The following is a 26,315-nucleotide window of genomic DNA, read 5'->3' as shown; positions in this document are numbered from 1 at the left end:
AGAGACCAAATTTCCCTCACGAGATCAAAAGAGTATACTTACTTAGTAGGAACTTGACAATCTATGTGAAAGTAGATCAGTGTATGGGCATTTAGTATACAAAGTGCCAGTGTTGTATCATAGATAAATTGAGTCAAAATCATTGTTTTGCGACAAGAATGAAAAAGCATTGGTATACAATGTAACCAAGTAAGTGTATTTATGTATGAATTAAACATGGTAAATCATTGGCACTTTCACTTTCTAATCATTGACTATAAACTGAGCTACTGTATTTCCACACTGATTTTCGTGTTCCTAACTACTCCACATACCATCTTAGTACTATGAACATTACCAAAAAAATGCAATCACACCATAATATATACACCTTCAGGATGTATAATATCCTTAATATGTGCATTTGTTGCAGAAACCTCAAATATCGGCTCAACATTAATAAAGTATTGTATTTGCAGACAAAATAATGATTAGTGTCATGTGGATAAAAAAAAAAGAGTTTAGAAGACCCTGTGTCCATTTTGTTCCATATCTAGGGTCTAAAACTAATGGGCATGCGGCGCAAACTTTTAACGGTCCAATCATACTGAGAACATGTCTGTCTTCCACCCTAAGTTTGGGCAGGCTGGGAATAATACTTTTCAAGATATTAATGCCCAAACATGGCCTCCAAGGTAAGGCATTTCTGAGAGTAAAAATTATATAAAATCAAGGGTGAAAAAATGTATGAAAACATTGAAATTTAACAAAAATATTTTACAGGTCTTTTAGTTTTGTCTACCTAAATATTAGGTAGACAAAAATCTGAGACAGTGCAGTAACCATTTTCCTGGATTTTGTCTGATTTGATACGGAATGACCCCTATGCTACAAGTAATATGAGTAGTAGTCTCTGAAAATTGGGTCACTTAGAAACATGACCAGGCCTTTGCTGTGAGGGATTTTGAGGCCATTGGTCATCGAAATTGGTCAAGGGGCCATTTATGTTTTGTTTTTTTTGTCCAGAAGTGCTCGTACAGATATCAGCACATTTTGTAAAGCGGTACTGATTTCCCAGTCTGAGAGGTTGGATGGGGAAGACGTGGCCTACTGGTTAGCGCTTTGGACTTGTAACCAGAGGGTTGCCAGTTCGAACCCCGACCAGTAGGCACGGCTGAAGTGCCCTTGAGCAAGGCACCTAACACCTCACTGCTCCCCGAGCGCCGCTGTTGTTGCAGGCAGCTCACTGCGCCGGGATTAGTGTGTGCTTCACCTCACAGTGTGTTTCATTAATTCACGGATTGGGATAAATGCAGAGACCAAATTTCCCTCACGAGATCAAAAGAGTATACTTACTTAGTAGGAACTTGACAATCTATGTGAAAGTAGATCAGTGTATGGGCATTTAGTATACAAAGTGCCAGTGTTGTATCATAGATAAATTGAGTCAAAATCATTGTTTTGCGACAAGAATGAAAAAGCATTGGTATACAATGTAACCAAGTAAGTGTATTTATGTATGAATTAAACATGGTAAATCATTGGCACTTTCACTTTCTAATCATTGACTATAAACTGAGCTACTGTATTTCCACACTGATTTTCGTGTTCCTAACTACTCCACATACCATCTTAGTACTATGAACATTACCAAAAAAATGCAATCACACCATAATATATACACCTTCAGGATGTATAATATCCTTAATATGTGCATTTGTTGCAGAAACCTCAAATATCGGCTCAACATTAATAAAGTATTGTATTTGCAGACAAAATAATGATTAGTGTCATGTGGATAAAAAAAAAAGAGTTTAGAAGACCCTGTGTCCATTTTGTTCCATATCTAGGGTCTAAAACTAATGGGCATGCGGCGCAAACTTTTAACGGTCCAATCATACTGAGAACATGTCTGTCTTCCACCCTAAGTTTGGGCAGGCTGGGAATAATACTTTTCAAGATATTAATGCCCAAACATGGCCTCCAAGGTAAGGCATTTCTGAGAGTAAAAATTATATAAAATCAAGGGTGAAAAAATGTATGAAAACATTGAAATTTAACAAAAATATTTTACAGGTCTTTTAGTTTTGTCTACCTAAATATTAGGTAGACAAAAATCTGAGACAGTGCAGTAACCATTTTCCTGGATTTTGTCTGATTTGATACGGAATGACCCCTATGCTACAAGTAATATGAGTAGTAGTCTCTGAAAATTGGGTCACTTAGAAACATGACCAGGCCTTTGCTGTGAGGGATTTTGAGGCCATTGGTCATCGAAATTGGTCAAGGGGCCATTTATGTTTTGTTTTTTTTGTCCAGAAGTGCTCGTACAGATATCAGCACATTTTGTAAAGCGGTACTGATTTCATGAAATAACAACTCAACTCGGTTTTCTTTTCTGTTTCCTTTTCTGTTGTTTCACAAAATGCACAGTGAACTACTTGATTGGATAGTGTACTTTAGAAATATGCTTTAATATTGAGCTATTAAAGAGAATGGTAACAAACAATACCTAGGAAAAAATACCAACATTTACAACAGTAATATACTGCAATTTTTGTCCTTCTTTTACAGAGCACTGCATGTTAATGAACTTCCATATAATTAAACCCATTGTGTACACACAACCCCCGATTGAGTTGCAAGGGCTCCATCTAGTGTTTATTAACAGCTTCTGGGACCTGAGAAAGTCCCCTTTTGAGATTTATAAATAGATTGTGTGTGTACACATAATAATAATAATGATAATAATAATAATGATAATAATTATTATTATTGATTTTATGTCCCCATATCAACTTCTTTCCCAAACCTGAATATTCTGTACCTTGACCCAGTCATTTTGATTTTCTGTGACTCGAATTTGTAAACAGGCCACAGCGGATTTCACAGTCTGATCAATATCTCTCATTTCAAACTGACCCGCATTCAGTGACCCCAAGCTGTGGAGGTCTGAGCATGAAGATGGTGTGTGTGACTTCTCAACGACACGTCCAACCTCAACAACAGCATTTAAGAGAATATCCTTCTTCTCAGATCCTGTCTCAATGGAGATTCGTGAGAGCAGCACAGGCGTGTTGAATATCACCATAAAATAATCTCCTTGGCTGGGAGACAATCCCCACAAGAAGTCTGAACCTTGGCTGTAGGCATTTACGGGGGTTTTGTCCTTGTAAGGCTCAATGTTGGTCAGGACCTCTGCAGGTGGGTTATCGGCTGGCTCCTGTATAAATTCGTCATCCTTGAGGTGATTATAGGCCCCCTGGAAGGATGAGAACTTGCCCATGTGCTAAAACAAAGATGGGCGCATGCGGATGACCTTGTCCTGCATGAGCAGTGTCCGAAAGTGAGGAAGTCGCATGGCATTTCCTGGTAGAAGAGTAAAAGAAAGCGGGCGAGCAGTGGCAGGTCTTCCGAGTGGTAGAGCTTCCCAATGTAGCCCAGCTTGGAGAACTCCAGCGTCGTCCACCGGGTGCTGCCCATCTTGAGCACGTGATTGCGTATGGCAGAGAGGAAACCCTTGGCGCAGAACACGTCGTCCTCCACCATGATGAAATACTGCGAGATGTTGGCGCTGAAGTGGACCAAGAAGGAATAGTCCACATTTTGCTTCGAGCGGTAGGTCACCCGGTCCGGAGCATCATTGAAGTTCCTTTTCAGTCCCGTCAGGGGAGGGTAGAGATGCGTGGATGACCAGGAGCTCGCCCTGGTTCAGATGAACATGGAACTCACTGGAGATCTTTTGCCTGGTCTCCTCTACCCAGGCCAGGTCGAAGTCAGCGAGGAGAACCACCACGACCATCTTAGAGAGCTTCTCTTTGGAAGAATGGGAGAAGATGGAATTTAGAGTGTCCATTAGGTAGTTTTCTTTCTTTCTCTTGACTGAAGAAAGACCAACTGTGAGATACTCTGCAGGCAAAAAAAAAACAAAATGGTTTGTGAATTGTCAAGCCATATCTGGAAAGAATGATCTAATGGAAAAGATCACCATTCATAGTAATCAAAGTAAATGTTTTAGGCACTCTGACTGTAAAGAAATTACACAGAAACAGGTGCACTCAACTCCAAAATCAAATTCCCTTTTAGGGTGCGAGTTTGAAAAAGTTGAAAACCACACTCTCAAGCATTAGCTTTTGATACATCTTTATTGGACCATGTCTTCAATAAACATACGTGTTTTGGCCCAAGGCCATCATGCGTGCAGTTATTGAAGTAGTCCACAGCAAAGGAATAGTTACAATACCTTGACCCTTCCTTACCACCACCCTGAACATATGTATTAATAATTTGACACTATTATATTATCTAGAAATCCTCTGCATCCCATACAAATACCCCATACATGCATACAAACACCACACATGTACATATAGTCAGCCCATACTGTAAGGGCAAGGCAAGTGACATATCATAGAAAATGTATTCGGGACAATTGAAGACCATTAATAACCACCTGACCAACTCTAAAAAGGAAACATATACTCAAGTAAAACAACAACAACAAATAATGACATCAGTGCTGCAGTACCATACTCTGTCTGCCCAGTAAGGTTAAAAAAAGCCAAAGATCTCATTTGATAACCCCTTTTAAATGGATACACCAGTGCACCATGTCAGTGCTTCAACAATCAACACATTTGCAAACTGATAAAAAACTCGGACTTCCGCTCTTGGACAAAATGTTGGACTTACTGTTTTCCTCCATGGAATCTGACCAACTGAAAGATATAGGCCAGTTATGACGACAAGTGCAATGCATGACCTGATGGTGGAGCCCCAGTAGCATCTCATCTCTGCAAGATCTCCCTGAGGTAAAGTGACACATAATTGCAACCATCACTAAACATTTTTCCCCTTAAAAATGAGTTCATAATTATTACACAACATCTCAACTCTGTCCTTCTGTCCTCATGTGTTCATGCTGGCTTATAGTCTCCTCTTTTGTCAATTATTCATCGAACACATTTGTTTATGCACATGGGTCTAAAATTTAGTGATCACATTTAGCATTGTTATATAGCTGTCCAAAGGCCAGTAAAGAGATACCATGGATCAGTGCTCACAGCCACCGGCAGCCCATTCATGCTTTGGTTTAGGCAGGGGTGGGGCAGCCGGCTGATGCCCTGCATCAAGCACGCATGAGAGAGACAGATCCCACCTGGTTTGTGGCCTATCTCCTTTATAACCTTTTAAAGGAAATCATGAAGGCTAGAGAAGGTTGCGGGTTTTCTATTTTTCTTTTTTTTTCTTTATCTCAGGTTGGTGAGAGGGCTCTTTAACAGCTGCACTCAATGTGATTTGGAACATGGGCAAGAAAACAGTGTTCTATAGGCTACTCATTTGTAGAATGGAATTGGTTAGTCTTCAAATAAACATTTGAACGAAGAACATGATATGCCAACTGAAAAGCATTTCAATCAGATACGCAGCTAGTTGGCTGCCAGGCTCAATTTACTTTTAATTGCAACGGCAAAATGTCAAGCTAGCAACATGTCGTGTCCAAAGCAATGGAGACTGCTTATAACAACTTAATAATGTGCATATTATTGCTAAGATTGTACTATCAATGTGGCTCAAACAAACAAGGCTTGTGTTAGTGGATTAGCCTTATATTGAACAAGCACTGGCAAAAGGGCATTATTGGGTGCACAATGCTCTTAAAGGTTGTATCAGCGATTTCAGGCACAAAAAGGCCCAAACATACACGATCACATTCATCTAATCATTCCTAACGATCCGCTAGCTGTCTGCCCCATAAGCAGGGCGTCAAAAAAACGCGTCTCTGTAGGCAGCCTAGGCTCCGAGATCTGTACACAAAAACAATTGCTACCAACAAGGGTTGGCAACCCACTCAAAGGCAAAATAAAGTGTTTCAACCAATAACCGACGAGATGCGAGCTTAAGAGGGCTCAGGAGCTAGCTCTCTGTTTTGTTTGAACATCAACAGACTATGTTCAAACAAAACAGAGAGCTATAGCCATGTGTGTGTCTGTGTGTCTCTGACTGTGTCTCAAATCGCATACTTCTGCACTTACAATATAGTCAGGTTCCTTATATTCAGATTTTTCCCTTTGTGGGAAGTTTTTGGAGATTAGGTAAACTATACATTTTTGGAAAGGTTATTGTATAAGGAGTCAGAAAATCAATGTTTGCATTTGATCAGATGTCTATTTGGCAGCCATATTGAAGTTTAAAAAATGGCTGCCATAAAATTTAAAATTGTAATATCTCGACTTCTGAATAAACTGGAATGTTGATTTTTACTGCTAAACCCACACTGTAAGGGTCAAGGAATCCAATAGTGCTACTTACACTTTACCTATTAACCCTTCAGTGCATGAGTAGGTAAAAAATTTCCCCGTGTGGTTATTTTCTTGCAATATCTTTGTAATAAAAAGTTGTCATTTAATATTCCCGCTGTTATTCAAAAAATAAAGACTTTTTATATCACTCATTAAAACATTTAATATTTATTGTGGGAATGATTACAAAGACATGCACATGTGCAGTGATTTTTCATGCAAGATATCGCAATGCACATGCTTTGGGACATTCCAGAATTAGAGGACATTTGGTGTCCCCCCCTGATATTTCAAATACTCAAGTCCAAAATAACAAAAATGTTTACATAACCTGCAAGTGAAACTGTCATAAAGCAAAACATAATAATCTGCTGGGGAAAAGTGGTTCCTTTACATGATTAAAAATACCGATTAGTTCTGGAACACCCCTTAAAATGGGGTTTTTATCCTGTCCCCGGCTCCTGATGACCAACTTTTAAACCAAATTGAACAGCTAAAATAAGTCTTTAATATATTATCTTTTGCAGTATTTTGTGGATAAGCATCTATTGTATCTGTAAAAAAGAATTTCTTTGTGAGTGAATTTCAAACATATTTTGAATACTATTTATTGTGCCATGAAGTTGTGTCCCCGAATGTGCACGCAACCCTGTTACCAATACCATTTTTGCCTGACTGATAAAGGGTTAAAATATTATGTCATATTACAAACAAGAAATGACATCATCCAATCATTTTCAAAAAACATGGGTAGACAAAAGGTGAGTGTCCTCTTCCAATTTTAATATATTTTCAAACTTTTCTGGGATAATTGAGTACGTAAAGCTTAACCACGCAACCCTGTTACTCATGTTTTAAGATTAATGTTGAATAATTTCAATTTTTATTTTCTGTATTTGTATAACCACATTGGTCCTTGACCTTGGTAAAATAGCTAAATTTTACAGCTAGATTCTGTTCATAAGGTAGATGCTATATTAGCATTAATTCGCAACCCTGTTACTCTAATTAAAGTAACATGGTTATTATCATAGTTATCAGGGTATTTTTTGTTAACTATGATATATTTATGATTAAATATGCTGAGTTAAATTATAAAAATGAATTTATTTGTATAATTAAACATTATTTACATATTTTAAATAAATTGCCAGATTTTCTTCTGTTAGTACAGCGTCATTGCAGCATAGTGTGCTACAATACATGTTGAGATTCAATTACAGCTGAAAATAAACACATTTTGGTTAGATATTTGTGATTATTTGCAATAGATAGGCCTAATATCAGAATTTCTAATGGATTTCTACAGATTTATGATGTTATGACTCAATTTGCAACCCTGTTACAAAAACATTTTTATTAAAATAAGGATAAATAATGGTAAGTAAATTTGCTATCACACAAAAAATTACATCAATAGTCCTTAGAACAGCTTATATGATTATATGCACAATGTATCTGAGCATATTTGAGAATAGATACTGGAATTATTAAAAAAACTGTATGTCACTGTTCAAACAGAAGATAATTAAGCCTGTGATATAGTTAGTCTAATTAACATATATAATATATATTAACAATCTTACCTGAAATCATATGACTATTCAGTGTAAAATGACTTCTTACTTTTTTCATGCTATTTTGTATTTGTAACAGGGTTGCGTATAACTACATGTACACAGCAAATAAAACATTTGAGGTGGAAAAAGTACCGTTGATGCCTGAGCTTGACAAATCATATAATTTAGTAGTTTATGACCTATATTTTTTAAATATTCCACATAAAATGTTAAAATAGAAAATAATTATTTAAGAAGTGTAAATGCCAAAATGTCCTCTAATTCTGGAATGTCCCCTTTAGCTACAGGACACTACACTGGCAAAAAGCGTGGACAGAAAAGAAGAAGCACAGAAACCGCTGAGCCCGACCTCTGGTTCTTCATTGCCATTCACACGATCCCATACAAATCCACTGGTTAAGAAAGAGTGCTTCTTCTGCAAAAAGGACACAGGAGTTTGGGCACAGGCAGCCTTTGCTCTGCAGAATCCACAGCTGGATCCTCTGCAAAATGGATACTTCAAACACTCGGATGGCATGCTCAAATCAGTGACCACAGAGGTCCTCCCAGCCCCAAAGGCCATCCTTGAGTTGGTTCAATGCAAGTGTAAATCTCGCTCTAAAAAGTCACTCTAACATCACATGTGATGAAGAAAATGGAGCGACTGCTCTTGTGCATACTCAGACCCAAGGTATGCCATGCACTAGACCCGCTACAGTTTGCATACCAGGAGGAAGTGGGCGTGAACGATGCCATCACATATCTCCTACACAGGACACATTCTCACCTAGACAAGGGGAAAAGTGCTGTTAGAATCATGTTCTTTGATTTCTCAAGTGCTTTTAACACCATCCAACCCCTCAGACTGAGAGGCCGTTTACACAACACCGCCGGGTGGATTTTCTCTTACCGCTTTCACACCTTTAACGACTCCGGCAAGAAAAAACCTTGCATGTACATACAGAGGTGTAACCGGCTAAATGTGCTGTAGTGCATATGCCAGACCAGTCGATGGCTCCGCTGTGCAGAAGCTTCACGATAATTTCGCGTGAATTGCGTAGAAGAAAACATTGTTGAAACAGTCAGAGATGGTGAGTCTGTCTCAATTGGTGTACTTACGTGAGTACACTTTCATGTAGTACACTATGTGCACTGTGTGCTTACTGGCGGAGTGCGCAAATTTTAACAAAATAGTATTGTCTCATATCAAACACTAACTCCGTGCACTTCACGGAAATGACGATCGCAAACATTTTAACATAACTTTATTGGCGTCCTCAACTCGACAGTGACATGGTCATACTGTGTCAAAACATGAACCGTTTATGTTATAACTTGCTTGTACCTCCGTAAAGTCTGTTTTCCACTGCTGCTGCTTCAGCTTTGTCAACCGCTATTTCCACAAGTTTGAAAACGCTCCCTCCCCTTCCGCTATTTGGCCAAGATGGCGTCCGTTAAGGGCGAAAAGTGTCCAGCGTTGCACACTCAGCTTTTTGACCGTTATGAGTGCACCATCCGGGAACTTGCAGCGCCCTTCGTGTCGTTGGAATTGTCAGTGTGAACACCCTCATGCACTCAAATTAGGTATTGTAAGTGCAGAAGTACACGATTTGAGACACAGTCGGCGTCACTCCCCGATGTGAGTCGCTACCGGATGTGAGTCGCGCATGCGTCACTTTGCTACTTTGCGACTACCTGTGCTGTTAGCCACAGAATAATGACATTAGCCTACACAGCAGTAATGTATTATTTAGAGTATATAAATAAATGGCCTGCATATGCAAATAATTGTCTTGACCTTGTGGCTTGGTTTTCACTTTGACATACAAGTTGTTGAAGCATCTCAAGGACCATTGATAGATGAAGATGCACCAGAGCTCAATTGCAAGCGTCATAACAAAGGGTCTGAATACTTAGGTAAATTATATATTTCAGTCTTTTATTTATTATATATTTGTCATGAGCTCTCTCTCTGCCTGGTAACACACGCTGATTGAAGTCTGATGACCTCCACCTGTTCCTGCTCTGCTCTGCCTCACCCTCGTTACCTACCAGCTGCACTGCATTCACCACTCATCATGCCCTGTATATAAAGCCTTGCTTTTCAGTCCACACTTGTCAAGATCGTCTGCAACCAGCACCAGTTACCTGCCTGTTTTGGAAAACGCCTCTGACTCTTTGCCTGTGATCCCGGACCTGCTCGACTACTTCTGTGTTCTCCAGCCCCGGTAATCTTGACCTGCCTTCCGTCCCTCTTCTACGAATACCGCCTAGTCCTTGACTGTACTGCTGCTTCGTTTCAATTGCTGTTGTGTGGGTGTTTCCCCCAGGACTTCCCGGATCATCCAGCTCCTGCCATCGCTGTTCGGCTACTGGGGGAACACACACACGCAAACTCTTGGAACTCCTGTACCCCCCCCCGGAACCCCTGAAACCCCCTTAACCCCCAACCCTTAAATAAACTTTTGAACGTGACGCTTTTGTGGTCCTCGTCCTGTTTGGTGTCTGACAGTACAATCTGACCAAACATGGACCCAGCGCACGGTCGAACCAGCATGGAAACCGACGAACCAGAACCACCCACCGCCATGCAACGCCTGGAAGAGACAGAGAGAGAGGTAAACCGCAACACTGCTGACATTGCCTCCCTACTTCAAGCCGGCTACCAACAGCATCAGCAGTTCCAGCAGCAACAGCAACAACTTGCAATGATCATTCAACTTCTCACCAACCTTTCTCCTCTGCCTGCTCCCACCGGCCCAGCCCCAGCCAGCCTGCTCACCGGCCCAGCACCCGAGTCTCCTGCCCAGTCCACTGCTGCCGTGGCTGCCGGAGCCCCAGAACCCAGGATCGGCAATCCAGAGCGGTTCAGCGGCGACCCAACCCAGGTACGGGCGTTCCTGACGAGCTGCCGTGTCCAGTTTACCCTGCAACCCAGGACTTTTGCCACTGAAGGGGCGAGGGTCGGTTACGTGATCACTCACCTGACGGGCCGAGCTCGACTCTGGGGAACGGCGGAGTTCGAGTGCCAGACCCCAGCATGTGCAACCTTCAACCTATTCGCAGAGGAGATGCTCAAGGTATTCGATTTGGAATCCACAACAGCCGAGGCATCTCGGACCCTGATGAGTATTCGCCAAGGCAGAAGGACTGTTGCGGATTACTCCATTGACTTTCGAACTGTGGCAAGTCGGAGCTCCTGGAACATGGAAGCATTGGTGGATGCCTTCCTCCACAGCCTGGCGGACTACATAAAGGACGAGCTGGTTTCCCATGATCAACCCCCCACTCTTGATGAAGCCATTGCACTGGTTGTCCGCATCGACCGCAGGATCCAGGCCCGCCGTCGTGAGAGAGGGCGCCAGAGTCCATCCACCAGCACACGGAGTGTCCCAACTGCCCTTCTGTCCGCACCTGCCACACCATCTAGCCAGCCGGACCAGTCTGAACCGATGGAGATCGGCCGCGCCTCCCTAACCCCTGCAGAGCGCCAGCGACGCATCACCTCCAACTTGTGCCTGTACTGTGGTGGTGATGGTCATCGAGTCGCCACCTGTCCAGCAAAAGCCGGAGCTCACCAGATGTAGGAGGAATCCGGATGAGCTCAATGAACATTCAGCCCTCCATCAGCCGTAAACCCCTCATCCAAGTCTGTCTTCACCTGTCTGATTCCACCCACACCCTGGCAGCCCTGGTGGACTCTGGCGCAGAAGCAAACATTATTGACACAGGACTTGCTCGTCAGCTGGGCTTGGAAAGCCATCGCTTGTCCACTCCTGTTCCAGCCCGGGCCCTGGACGGTCACGTAATTGGCACAGTTACCAGCATCACAGCCCCCATCTCAATGATGGTGTCAGGAAACCACCGAGAGACCATCCGCTTCCACCTGCTCAGCTCTCCAGGCCAACCCCTAATCCTGGGCTACCCTTGGCTCCGTCTCCACAATCCTCACCTCGATTGGGCCTCCGGAACTGTGAAAGAGTGGGGAAATGCCTGCCACCTGACCTGTTTGCGTGCTGCCTCGCTGCCCCCCGGCTCAGTACCCCCCAGCACTGCCCCCGACATTTCTAATGTCCCTGAATGTTACCATGGCCTCCGAGAGGTGTTCAACAAGACCAAAGCCACATCTCTGCCCCCACACCGTCCGTACGACTGTGCCATTGATCTCCTCCCTGGGACTGCTCCACCCAAAGGTCACCTCTACTCACTATCCCCTCCTGAAAGAAAAACTATGGAGGATTACATCAGGGACTCCCTGGCAGCTGGACTCATCCGCCCGTCTTCCTCTCCTGCTGGTGCCGGGTTCTTCTTTGTGGGAAAGAAAGATGGTTCTCTTCGCCCCTGCATTGATTATCGAGGTCTGAATGATGTCACAGTGAAGAACCGGTACCCTCTGCCTTTACTCACCTCTGCTTTTGAGTTGCTCCAGGGATCCACTATTTTCACCAAACTGGACCTTAGAAATGCTTACCACCTAGTGCGAGTAAGGGAGGGTGACGAGTGGAAGACTGCATTCAACACCCACACCGGCCATTATGAGTACCTGGTAATGCCATTTGGCCTCACCAACGCCCCAGCGGTATTCCAGGCGCTGGTGAATGATGTGCTGCGGGACATGCTGAATAAATTCGTCTTCGTGTACCTGGACGACATCTTAATTTTCTCCAGAACTCTGTCCGAACACACCCGTCATGTCCAGCTGGTTCTTCGACGGCTCCTGGAGAACTCTCTCTATGTCAAAGCGGAGAAATGCGAGTTCCATGCTCAGACTGTGTCGTTCCTGGGATACATCGTCGCTGAAGGCAATATCCAGATGGACCCCGCAAAGGTCTCGGCAGTTACCTCCTGGCCAGTTCCGGGGAATAGGAAGAAGTTGCAGCAATTCCTCGGTTTTGCCAATTTCTACCGGAAATTCATCCGGAACTACAGCTCCGTCGCCGCTCCCCTCACAGCTCTGACCAGCATCAAACACCCCTTTTTCTGGACCCCAGAGGCCAACACAGCCTTTCATACCCTCAAGGCCCGGTTCACCACTGCCCCCATCCTCCAGATGCCGGATTCAGACCGGCAGTTCGTTGTCGAGGTGGATGCCTCAGACGTGGGAGTCGGGGCCATACTCTCTCAACGGGCAGAGGAGGACAACAAGTTGCACCCCTGTGTATTTTTCTCTCGCCGGCTTTCACCTGCAGAGCGCAATTATGATGTTGGAAACCGTGAGCTGTTGGCTGTCAAGCTTGCCCTGGAGGAGTGGCGTCACTGGCTGGAGGGGTCCACAGTTCCGTTCCTGGTCTGGACCGATCACAAAAACCTCGAATACATCCGTAATGCCAAACGTCTTAACCCCAGACAGTCCCGCTGGGCCTTGTTTTTCACCAGATTCAACTTCACCCTGTCATACCGCCCAGGTTCTCGGAACACCAAGCCGGACGCTCTCTCCCGTCAGTTTCATAAGGATGACGCCCCTTCCCAGGAACCTGCATCAATTCTGCCCGATCCCTGCGTCGTAGCTGCCCTGACCTGGGATATCGAGGAGGAAATTCAAGAGGCCCTCCGTGACCATCCCAGTCCCAGTGCATGCCCAGACGGTCGTCTCTTCGTCCCAGAGAATTTGAGGTCCCAGGTCATACAGTGGGGACACAACTCCCGCCTTGCCTGCCACCCGGGCTCCGCCCGCACCTGCCATCTCCTTGCCCAGCGCTTCTGGTGGTCTTCTTTGAGAAGGGATGTCCGAGAATTCGTCCGTGCCTGCCCCACCTGCAATCAGAACAAGTCCTCCACTCGGCCCCCCGCTGGTTTACTCCAGCCCTTGCCTGTGCCCACACGACCCTGGTCCCACGTCTCCTTGGACTTTGTAACTGGCCTCCCACCATCAGGTGGGATGACTGTCATTCTCACTGTGGTTGACCGGTTCAGCAAGATGGCACACTTCATTCCCCTCCCTAAACTGCCATCTGCCAGAGAGACTGCCCAGGCTGTTCTTGATCATGTCTTCCGTCTACACGGGCTGCCCAGGGATGTTGTCTCTGACCGAGGCCCGCAATTCACCTCTACATTCTGGAAGGAGTTCTGCCGTCTTCTAGGGGCCACAGTGAGTCTCACCTCTGGGTTCCACCCCCAGTCCAATGGTCAATCCGAGCGGGCAAACCAGGAGCTGGAGAAGGCGCTGCGGTGCATGGTTTCTCGCAAACCCCAGGCTTGGGCACAACAACTGATGTGGATAGAGTATGCTCACAACTCCCTCACCTGCTCTGCCACTGGTATGTCACCTTTCCAGTGTGTGTATGGCTACCAGCCCCCCCTGTTCCCCAGCCAGGAAGGAGATGTGTCCTGCCCGTCTGCCCTCGCCTATGCCCGCCGTTGCCGTCGTACCTGGTCACAAGCTCGTGCCACGCTACTCAAGTCAGCTGTCAGCTATGCCACTGGGGCTAACCGCCGAAGATCGCCGGCACCCGCCTACCGTGTTGACCAGAAGGTGTGGCTGTCAGCCAAGGATCTCCCACTGCGGGTGGAATCGCGTAAACTGGCACCTCGATTCCTCGGCCCGTTCCCTATCCAGAGGGTCATCAGCCCAACCGCAGTCCGGCTCCAGTTGCCAACCTCCATGAGGGTGCACCCTACTTTCCATGTTTCGAAAGTCAAGCCGACGCATGAAAGCCCGCTGGTCCCCGTGCCGCTTCCTCCTCCTCCTCCTCGCCTCGTTGACGGTGGGCTGGTGTACACCGTTCGACGCCTGCTTCGGTCCAGACGGCGAGGTAGGGGCCTCCAGTATCTCGTCGACTGGGAGGGCTATGGACCTGAGGAGAGAACCTGGGTGCCAGCCAGTCGGATTGTGGACCGGACACTCATCGCCGACTTCCACCGTCTGCATCCTGATCAACCTGCAATCCGTAGGGGCCGCCCCAGAGGGGTCCCTAACCGTCCTGCCCGCCCGGCTTCCTGTCCTGTGCCTGACCCTGTCTCGGTACCTGTCCCGTCTTCTGTCCACGACCCTCCAGCTCCCTCCGAGGATGAGGATGTTCGCTCGGACCACTCGGAGGAATTCTAGCCCTCCACCGGCTCCCCTCCGCCCTCCCGACGTGGTGTCACTCTTGGGGACTTCTGGGGCCGTCCCTTAGGGGGGGGGTTCTGTCATGAGCTCTCTCTCTGCCTGGTAACACACGCTGATTGAAGTCTGATGACCTCCACCTGTTCCTGCTCTGCTCTGCCTCACCCTCGTTACCTACCAGCTGCACTGCATTCACCACTCATCATGCCCTGTATATAAAGCCTTGCTTTTCAGTCCACACTTGTCAGATCGTCTGCAACCAGCACCAGTTACCTGCCTGTTTTGGAAAACGCCTCTGACTCTTTGCCTGTGATCCCGGACCTGCTCGACTACTTCTGTGTTCTCCAGCCCCGGTAATCTTGACCTGCCTTCCGTCCCTCTTCTACGAATACCGCCTAGTCCTTGACTGTACTGCTGCTTCGTTTCAATTGCTGTTGTGTGGGTGTTTCCCCCAGGACTTCCCGGATCATCCAGCTCCTGCCATCGCTGTTCGGCTACTGGGGGAACACACACACGCAGACTCTTGGAACTCCTGTACCCCCCCCGGAACCCCTGAAACCCCCTTAACCCCCAACCCTTAAATAAACTTTTGAACGTGACGCTTTTGTGGTCCTCGTCCTGTTTGGTGTCTGACAATATTTTATACACATTTTTATACATATTATACATTTACAAACACTTAAAACACCTGATTTTTTTTTATTGTGTGTAGATTTATGAGAGAAAAAAAATTGAAGATGAGCATAAGAAAATGTGTAAAACTTGAAAGGGTCTGAAAACTTTCTGGTTGCACTGTATAGGACTGAAAGATTAAAAGAGAAAAACAGATGAGTGTTCAGGAAAACAGGCCTGTTTAGTTGAAAGCCCACTCACCACGTCAAGGTACAGGCCACAAGTGGGATGTTAGTATGACAGGACAAGACAGAGGACAAGGTTAGTAAAACACATATATAAATAGAAAGTAATAAAAGACAGTAAAAAAGTACATAAATGACAATTATACATGCTAAAGTTTCCATGCCCCTTCATGGAATGTTCTATAATGTATCCCTTTATAACCTCCTACTACTGTTCAAAGTAAGGGGATGCAAACTTTTTCTTGGACAAATAAACAATGATAAACAATGACAGACAAACTTCACAAGGACATAACATAAATAAGGACAATAATAAATAAATAAATACACATACATACACATGCACATACATTACCTTAGTGACAGCAGGGGTGTCATTTCACAAGGACCTCAGCAGGAGCCAGTGCAAAACACTGCAATATTCACACAATGTCACAATTAAACACAACACACACAATTATCACACACACACACAGACACATACATATTGCAAATTGCCACAGTTTGGATATTGCACATTGTCAGACATCAAATATTGCACACTTCTCCAATACATATTATGAATAAGTATAAGTTATATATTATAATTACAATAATACATATTCATCAATCAATCAATCAATAAATAAATAAATAAATAAATACAAACCCCAATATATCCAGGAAAAATATTACAGTATCACCTGGTGACTTAATTCATACTCTAAAATCCTCCGCATATTGCTACTGCAAAATTTGTTTAAATTTGTTTGAAAAAGGAAAGATTTAACAAAAAAACAAACATACACTCCACAGTTTATGCTATCAGACTGTTTTATAAATGTTGGGCATTTATGATAAAATTTATATCTAAATACAAGATTCACCAGCTTCCCATGGATCGCTAGATACTGTAACAATAGGTATCTCTGCAATGTTGGCATTATTTTTATCATTTCATAATCAAATGTTTTGATTGAGTCAAAGACTTTTGCTGTTACAGTTATTTCATTATTTTGGGGGTGTTGTTCCATCAGCTCCAAAATCATAATAGTCCAATGCATGTTGTTAAATTTACTGGAATCACTACTGTGTGGTAGCGCCACCAATTATTTTCAGGCTTATATATTTTTGGTAATACATTGATGTCAGGGCAAAATACACTTTTTAAACACTGACTTATAAATGTCGATGGGACCATTACAATGTAATTTGTTGTCAGTTTTGCTTGGAGCATTTTCATATAAATGTCTATTATTTTATCATCTAGCCATTCACTACTTCTCTGTCATATTTGGAGGCAAGTTGACATCTCCTTGAGGAATCCATTCTTGAATTTCAAATGGTTCATGATTACTACACTGTTTATTACATATATGTGTTGTTCCTCATATAAACAGCATATATTAATCTGTTCAGTGGTCTCCACACAGTATTCAACTAAAAAGAATACGGGATTAAGTTGTATTAAGTTGGCAATTTCTGTTTGTTTGTCTGAAACACAATCAAAACTTAACAACTGTATAAAAGGTTTTTCTGAGAGAGATACCAAAAGGGATGCCAGTGAATACTTGTAAATGCCAAAAACTGTGTCGAGTGTAAGATGTAATGGGAGGCTTTTGGGGTTATCTGCTAATATGAGAAGTGACTGTGGCAAATGAATCAGCAAAGTTTCTGACACAGTATTCTCTCTCTATTCTGTCCATGATTTGCAATTGTCTGTTTCATTTCTATTTTTTTTATTTAAAGCTTGATTAGTTAAAAAGTGTTTTATTGCCTCTTCTGAAATATCTAAAGGTAATGAGAATAGAATTTTGTTTGTGTGGTTACTTCTCTCATTTTCTGCACACCTGATACAATTAAATAGGGTTGGGCACCGAAACACGGTTCTAATATGGCACCGGTGCCGACGCAAACGGTAGTAACTGCATCGAATAACAACGTGGATTTCGGTGCCTCATTTCGGTGCTTAAATAGCGTTTTTTTTTTTTTTTAATAGGCATCACTGCATGTCATGCGCCATCTCTAACATCTTGCTCTGATAGCAACTCATCCAGATACAGTTACCCGACACAAACACTGGATGTATAAACCAGAGGGGTGCACTAGGCGAGTGGATGGACAGTGTTTGACAGCTTGCGTGAGCCCAAGTAGCTTACTTTAAAGCGATATCACGAGAGCTCCTTTCAAAATCTAGCAGTGGGCCTAACTACACACAAGCAAAAGGCTATGAAACAACATCAACAGTAGGCCTATGTTACACAATATCCTTGCTAATGCGCTAACAGGCATTTATTTAAAATGTTATCAGCAAAGTTGTAAGGTGAAAACTTTATTTCAAAGTGTGTTCTAAACAACATAATGGCATGATATTAATCTTTCATGTGCATGAGGCCCATATAGCAATGAATATGAAGATCATGTTAAAAGTTAGCTGGCAAAAACATAAATATGTAGGTTACATACCTGATGTCACTGAGCTGTTAAAGAGGCTACGAAACCATCTCCGTACGTTATCGCTAATTAAACTCAGCTGACTGGTGTTAGCGCATATCCATAGTTGCTGTTAAAATGCCTGCTAGGCTATCATTGGGAATCTAAACACTTCAACACCGACATAGCCTAACATGTTCAAAACTATTGCGTGTTATGGGGGAAGACATGAAACTTCTTGAAGAATTGGGAACACACTGAAATAACTGGAAAGTAGAGTCCCTGTAGATTAGCTTGCTTGCAAATGCCGTTGTCCATGACAGTTTTATGGCAAGCGGTTTTAACATACCTTATGGCAAAACGCCCACACTGGGTAAACTTGAAAGCAGAGCTTTAGCCTACCATGTCGTGAGCTTAGAATTATAAGGTTCTATCTCCACTTTTGGTCGAAATTGAGTTTTTGACATAATCTGATCCATTAGGTGTTTATTAATGCCTGTGTGATGTTATTTTTGTATAAAAAATAAATTTTTAGTTAGTTATTAATAAAATAAAAAGGTTCCATCTCACAAAACATAAACCGAGTTGGGATTATAAGGTTCTATCTCCAGTAGATTCAATATCCAATCAAAACCCTGAATGAACACAGACGGACCAATCAAATTCCACCTCTTCGCTCTGTAGCCTGGACACAGAGCTAAGGGCTGGACATTAGCCTGCCCTGGACATCTGAAGCCGGCGATGGCGACCAAAAGACTTAAATGTACAGACACCGCTAGAAGAGATCGGTAAATTGAAGCACATAGAGCTGGTATATATTATACTTAATTTACAGCTAGCTAATGTAAACCAGCTTGTTTGCCACGGTAGCTAGCTAGCTAGCTTAGCATTAGCGAACATTAGCTTGCTAGCAAATGTTAGAATTAGCTTGATAGCTCACCAACAGCTCGCTTACAGTTTTGCACCTGTAAATCTCTGTATGTGACAAATAAACATCCTTGTATCCTTGTAGATGGGCAACTGCAGCTTAGCTAACATAACGCCAATTTCTAACTTTACTCCCCTTCCATAAATGCAAGCTAGCTAGCTGCTAGCTTTTTAAACTAGCTAGATTATTGGTGTCTTAATGACTGCAGCCTAACATAATGCCAATTTCTAACTTACTCCCCTTCCATAAATGCAAGTTAACTAGCTTTTTAAGATTGCTAGATTATTGGATATTGATAAAAGTTGCCCCATTTATATCAGGATGATAATTAAATTGTTTTTTTGTTACAGAAATGATGATAGTGGTGGAAGTCCTCCAAAGGGAGTGGGAGCGGCAAAGAGGAGAGTATCTAGTGGTGGGTACTTCTATAGATGGGTGGAATTTATGTTGTATTTACTGTGCCTTTGTTTGTAAAATACAAAACGATGTTATCAGTGTCATAAAACAAAATAATAAACTGACACATTATTATAATATTGGATCATGTAATAATAAAGAATCTTTAGCTTCTCTTGGCTACTGCTGGGGTTATGTTTTTGCAGGTTAGATGGGCAGTGATGCTCGAGTTGCACAGATGTTTTCAGACACTACACAGATGTAGGCAAATATGCCACTGTCAGTGTGTACACTAAGAAGTACTTAATCAATAGGCCTATTTGACTGTTTATCCTGTACAGTCTTTGTAAGGAAAATGATGGTAGTAGTCCTGGACAGTGCCTCAGTGGGTCCAGTACCAGTTAAGCCATGCAGATTGTCCTGGTATAGATGATAGTATTCTGCAAAATGTATGTCTCATCATTAGTTACTTTCCTGTAAATACTATTGTGATGCTCAGCTTTATTACTTTGTGCAGCCATGCCAGGAGAGGCAGAGACTCCCAGAGCAGCAGCGAGAGGGACAGTAGCAGAGACACCCAGGGCCAGGGCAGCAGAGACAGATACATAACAAAACAGACATACAGAATAATAAATAATAAAAAAGTGTCATAGTTTAATGAAATAAATGACCAGTTTTTAAAATGTTTCCGAGAGGGGGTGGGGGTTTTGTTCAGCTGTAATTTTAAATTTCCATGTACTTTGAACTTTGAAAAAAAATATATATTTTTTTCTGTATACTATACTATTATACATTATATTATATACTACAAGCTGTGTGCTTGTATTACAAATGTATAAATTGATTCAAATCAATGGTTATATGCATTTATTCTTTGAAATGTAGGGTTTTATTTGTAAAAGTGGAGATAGAACCTTATAATTCCGAAGTGAATCAGAGCTCTCAGAATTATAAGGTTCTATCTCCATTTGGGCCATTTTAAAAAATCCCATTTCTAAATGTGCCAGGATTTTGATTTTCTATCCTCAAAGTACCTGTAGGGTGATGGTCTTGTTGAGCTATAACAGTTTTGCCAGCTGGGGTGTAAAAACTTTGATGCTCAATATCTCAGAACTACCCTAAACGAAGATAGAACCTTATAATTCTAAGCTCACGATGTGTGTGCATGCATGGCAAGTTTTAAATGTATTATTCGTAGGAGCATACATATGTCTACTGTGTGAGTTCGTGTACCCCGGTCTTTCAGTGTCCCGGGAATCATTGACGGAAATTTGGGCATGCGAAAAAGAAAAAAAAAAAAAGAATCTGACTAAACCTATAGCTTCGCTGCGCGGCGGTCATAATTACAGATATCCGTCATCACGTCATTGAAAACAACATTCAACTCGTCACACATCTTAAATGGCAATTGCAGATATCTTTAATTCAGTTTTGACTAGGCAGAATGAAAGGTGAAGATATCTCAAACGTCATTATGACTAGTGCAAATTATTGTGCAAGACGTTGCTCTTTAGTTCTGTAGCAGAGCCCACCTACTTATTAGACATTCTCTGTCAGCTAATTTCCCCTCCCCAACATAAACGAAGAAAAAGTGGGCTTATTTCCTTATTTCTTGGCATCTGTGAGACTTACAGTTTTTGCAGCCCAACTACTTTTAGGGCAGAAAATCCGATCCTAATCGTAACAAAAACTAGATGTACCGCATAGCGGTACAAAATATGACCGCCGCTCAGTCCTGTACATCCGTTCCGCGAAAATAAATCACACTTCAATTTGTCTCCATATTTTACTCCATCCCCTACTCTTGAAACTTTTGTGTATGCTTGTTTGGCATGCCTGAGTGTGTGTGTGCGGCTGCACAGAAAGTAGCCTACTGGTTGCGCTAACTGGCATTTATTTAAAATGTTATCAGCAAAGTTGTAAGGTGAAAACTTTATTTCAAAGTGTATTCTAAACAACATAATGGCATGATATTAATCTTTCATGTGCATGAGGCCCATATAGCAATGAATATGAAGATCATGTTAAAAGTTAGCTGGCAAAAACATAAATATGTAGGTTACATACCTGATGTCACTGAGCTGTTAAAGAGGCTACGAAACCATCTCCGTACGTTATCGCTAATTAAACTCAGCTGACTGGTGTTAGCACATATCCATAGTTGCTGTTAAAATGCCTGCTAGGCTAGCATTGGGAATCTAAACACTTCAACACCGACATAGCCTAACATGTTCAAAACTATTGCGTGTTATGGGGGAAGACATGAAACTTCTTGAAGCATTGGGAACACACTGAATTAACTGGAAAGTAGAGTCCCTGTAGATTAGCTTGCTTGCAAATGCCGTTGTCCATGACAGTTTTATGGCAAGCGGTTTTAACATACCTTATGGCAAAACGCCCACACTGGGTAAACTTGAAAGCAGAGCTTTAGCCTACCATGTCGTGAGCTTAGAATTATAAGGTTCTATCTCCACTTTTGGTCGAAATTGAGTTTTTGACATAATCTGATCCATTAGGTGTTTATTAATGCCTGTGTGATGTTATTTTTGTATAAAAAATAAAATTTTAGTTAGTTATTAATAAAATAAAAAGGTTCCATCTCACAAAACATAAACCGAGTTGGGATTATAAGGTTCTATCTCCAGTAGATTCAATATCCAATTAAAACCCTGAATGAACACAGACGGACCAATCAAATTCCACCTCTTAGCTCTGTAGCCTGGACACAGAGCTAAGGGCTGGACATTAGCCTGCCCTGGACATCTGAAGCCGGCGATGGCGACCAAAAGACTTAAATGTACAGACACCACTAGAAGAGATCGGTAAGTTGAAGCACATAGAGCTGGTATATAATACTTAATTTACAGCTAGCTAATGTAAACCAGCTTGTTTGCCACGGTAGCTAGCTAGCTAGCTTAGCATTAGCGAACATTAGCTTGATAGCTCACCAACAGCTCGCTTACAGTTTTGCACCTGTAAATCTCTGTATGTGACAAATAAACATCCTTGTATCCTTGTAGATGGGCAACTGCAGCTTAGCTAACATAACGCCAATTTCTAACTTTACTCCCCTTCCATAAATGCAAGCTAGCTAGCTGCTAGCTTTTTAAACTAGCTAGATTATTGGTGTCTTAATGACTGCAGCCTAACATAATGCCAATTTCTAACTTACTCCCCTTCCATAAATGCAAGTTAACTAGCTTTTTAAGATTGCTAGATTATTGGATATTGATAAAAGTTGCCCCATTTATATCAGGATGATAATTAAATTGTTTTTTTTGTTACAGAAATGATGATAGTGGTGGAAGTCCTCCAAAGGGAGTGGGAGCGGCAAAGAGGAGAGTATCTAGTGGTGGGTACTTCTATAGATGGGTGGAATTTATGCTTTCAGACACTACACAGATGTAGGCAAATATGCCACTGTCAGTGTGTACACTAAGAAGTACTTAATCAATAGGCCTATTTGACTGTTTATCCTGTACAGTCTTTGTAAGGAAAATGATGGTAGTAGTCCTGGACAGTGCCTCAGTGGGTCCAGTACCAGTTAAGCCATGCAGATTGTCCTGGTATAGATGATAGTATTCTGCAAAATGTATGTCTCATCATTAGTTACTTTCCTGTAAATGCTATTGTGATGCTCAGCTTTATTACTTTGTGCAGCCATGTCAGGAGAGGCAGAGACTCCCAGAGCAGCAGCGAGAGGGACAGTAGCAGAGACACCCAGGGCCAGGGCAGCAGAGACAGATACATAACAAAACAGACATACAGAATAATAAATAATAAAAAAGTGTCATAGTTTAATGAAATAAATGACCAGTTTTTAAAATGTTTCCGAGAGGGGGTGGGGGTTTTGTTCAGCTGTAATTTTAAATTTCCATGTACTTTGAACTTTGAAAAAAAATTTTTTTTTATTTTCTTACAAACTTGCTTGGCTTTGATGTATACTATACTATGATACATTATATTATATACTACAAGCTGTGTGCTTGTATTACAAATGTATAAATTGATTCAAATCAATGGTTATATGCATTTATTCTTTGAAATGTAGGGTTTTATTTGTAAAAGTGGAGATAGAACCTTATAATTCCGAAGTGAATCAGAGCTCTCAGAATTATAAGGTTCTATCTCCATTTGGGCCATTTTAAAAAATCCCATTTCTAAATGTGCCAGGATTTTGATTTTCTATCCTCAAAGTACCTGTAGGGTGATGGTCTTGTTGAGCTATAACAGTTTTGCCAGCTGGGGTGTAAAAACTTTGATGCTCAATATCTCAGAACTACCCTAAACGAAGATAGAACCTTATAATTCTAAGCTCACGATGTGTGTGCATGCATGGCAAGTTTTAAATGTATTATTCGTAGGAGCAATGAGATATTGTAAATTGAATATAACGGTTCAATTTAATGTTCAAATTTGTCTTATCAATAATAAAAAAAGCAATTCATGCTTTAGACCATTTTAATTTAAAACATTTTAAAAACAAAGTACCGGTTCAGGCACCGCTTCGGCACCGTTTTAAAAGTATCGATTTAGCACCGGTATCGGATAAAACCCAAATGATACCCAACCCTACAATTAAATAATGACAAGCAGTGAGCATACAGCAAATCATTGGCTAAAAAGTTTGCCTGCAGGTATTTATCTACAAATGTTTTAATTAACACTACAGCTTCATTTTTAGTAACTTGGCTTTCAAGTTCATAATGTTCACATAAAGAGATGTCTTCAGTGTTTCCCCTAGAAATTTTTCCAGCAGCGGTGCTATTACTTGGCGGGGGGGGGGGGGGGGGGGCATTTTCAGCTTTCTTTTACATTATTGGTTAAAAATGATAGAAGAAAAATGAAATGGCACAACCCAGAAAAAGATTATTTACAATTTATTTAAATTTGTCTTAATGGCAAAGACCACACCCAATCTGCGAGCACTTAATTTTTCTGGGCTTTTCAAAGAACATCTCTAAGGCTCTTTGGTAATTGAATTGAATTGTGGGGGGGGGGGTGCATTAATGCTGACACGCATGCACGTAGCCAGATGCTCTCCTTGTAGTCTATTTCTCAGTCCCAAAACAACAAACCCACGTATAAAAAAGTAAATACTCACTTTTCTTCTACATCACTCCCACAGTTACCATACAACTCACTCACAATTAACTCGAAAAAGACCTAGGCTACTTGATTGAAGTGCGACCGTTCGTCTCACCGTCAAGAGAACGCTGAAGTTATGAGAACACGTCTTTCTGATAAGAGAATGTAGGCTCCTATATGTCTAATGCCGTAAACGTAGAAAAGGTCTGTTTGTGATAGCCTATTATAGCTAAGTGGACAGAATTTAGGCTATACGTATATGCCAACATATGCTCATATTTCCTTTAACTATCAGACAGTTTAAACAGGCCTAGACTGTGTTCGCCTAGCTTTCCCATGCAAACATTACATATAGCCCTACGCTAACGTTACAAGTCTAGGCTACAATTAACGTTAAGACCATACACCTTGTAGCACATTGGTTTACTCTATTGCATTACTTACGTTTTAATAATTTGTCGTTGAATGTTGATGGAGGCTCATCTTTGGGAAATCAGCTCTCTGGATAAAATTGTCAGCCGGAGCAAGAGTTCTCAGAGTTGACGACACGGGGGTAAATCCAATCAGCAGAAAGAACCGCATCACAACAGTAGGCTAAATCGCAACAAACTTTTTTTCCCCCATGTTAAATTCATTTCGGTAATCATGAATTGGTTTCTTTTATTTGATGTAGGCTAGGAGAGGAGGATGCATGTTTCACATTAGTGTCAATGTGTCAAAGCAGGCTTTGGATCAGAGGAATTGCTCAAGCTTAACATATGGCATAGGCTACAAGCGAATTCACGGCATACAAACAGCTTCGTGATGAAATATAACTAATATCATTTTTTATTGTCACCAGGCCTATAAGTAGGCTATTTATTGTGTAACCTACAAGTGAACGATGACACCATAGGCTACACTGTGGCGGAGCAAGACCCCATCAGTCGGATAGCTAAACAATGTAACCTGTTCAGAACGTAGGCTAGCCATATGGGCTGCAGACTTGTCTTTGGGCTTGTAATCACCTGACACATCATGCCGCATATATGTCCTGAATAATGAGAGGCTAAGTGCAGATTTGATGCACATAACTTACTCAAGACTTTCAGAAAACAATTTCGAGATGACGTTGGCCGTTGTGCTTTTACAGTGTGTTAAGTGAATCTCGTGATATTATGTTGCAGCGGCGCTGAAAATCCAGCGGCGGCGCTGCGCCGCTGTTAAATACATTGTAGGGGAAACACTGGTCTTCAATTGCTTTCTGTGAAACTTGAAAGTCAGGGCTACGTTTCTTTTTATAGGCGGAGGAAGGTCTTTTTTGACACTGCTTCACGGCTCTTGTTTGTTTAAAGAATTGCAGTATTGGTGTGCTCCCACTACCTTTAGCTATTTCTGGCATACCCCCCGGTTGCCTACTATTTTTATTAATGCTGAATAACTTTGTGCTCTCTTTTGGGGGTTTTTGAAATGTATTCTGAAGGTGCTTGGGTACGCTTTTTTTCTTGTTCCATGATTCCTCGGGTTCCTGTATGTCTCTTAATCTTTTCATCCTTTTCAGTTTAATTTTCTCGCAGAAGTTTCTCTCACGTGCTTTATATAATTTATATAGTTCCTGGATGCATTCATCAGTTCTAAGTTTTTTGTTATTCAAAAACAATGTTTTAGTATTTTTAAATGTGACTTCTGAAATCGAAGTGGTTTTATCTAGATTTTTATTGTGGAACCTTTCCATCTTTGATAAATGAACCTGAACCATATATGACCAAA

The 26,315-nt window shown here is 42.1% G+C and overlaps 1 protein-coding gene and 1 long non-coding RNA gene across 2 annotated transcripts; one reads left to right on the top strand and one right to left on the bottom strand.

The window, feature by feature from the left end:
• Positions 1-2,424: 2,424 nt before the first annotated feature.
• zgc:101663 (alpha-1,3-mannosyl-glycoprotein 4-beta-N-acetylglucosaminyltransferase C) lies at positions 2,425-4,121 on the bottom strand. Its single transcript, XM_042097931.1, is given in 4 exon segments — positions 2,425-3,330; positions 3,333-3,664; positions 3,666-3,888; positions 4,097-4,121. Coding segments are annotated over 4 exon segments (1,137 nt in total). The 3' UTR covers positions 2,425-2,773.
• An 18,063-nt stretch (positions 4,122-22,184) lies between these two features.
• Positions 22,185-23,377, top strand: LOC121713756. The gene is made up of 3 exons (XR_006032937.1): positions 22,185-22,300; positions 22,766-22,830; positions 23,139-23,377. It is a non-coding gene; the product is annotated as an uncharacterized LOC121713756 (long non-coding RNA).
• Positions 23,378-26,315: the final 2,938 nt, after the last annotated feature.

This window comes from Alosa sapidissima, chromosome 7, assembly GCF_018492685.1.
Source record: "Alosa sapidissima isolate fAloSap1 chromosome 7, fAloSap1.pri, whole genome shotgun sequence".
In the NCBI taxonomy this organism is placed as follows: domain Eukaryota; kingdom Metazoa; phylum Chordata; class Actinopteri; order Clupeiformes; family Clupeidae; genus Alosa; species Alosa sapidissima.
The sequence above is the reverse complement of the archived record's forward strand: the minus strand, read 5'-3'. Positions and strand labels throughout refer to the sequence as shown.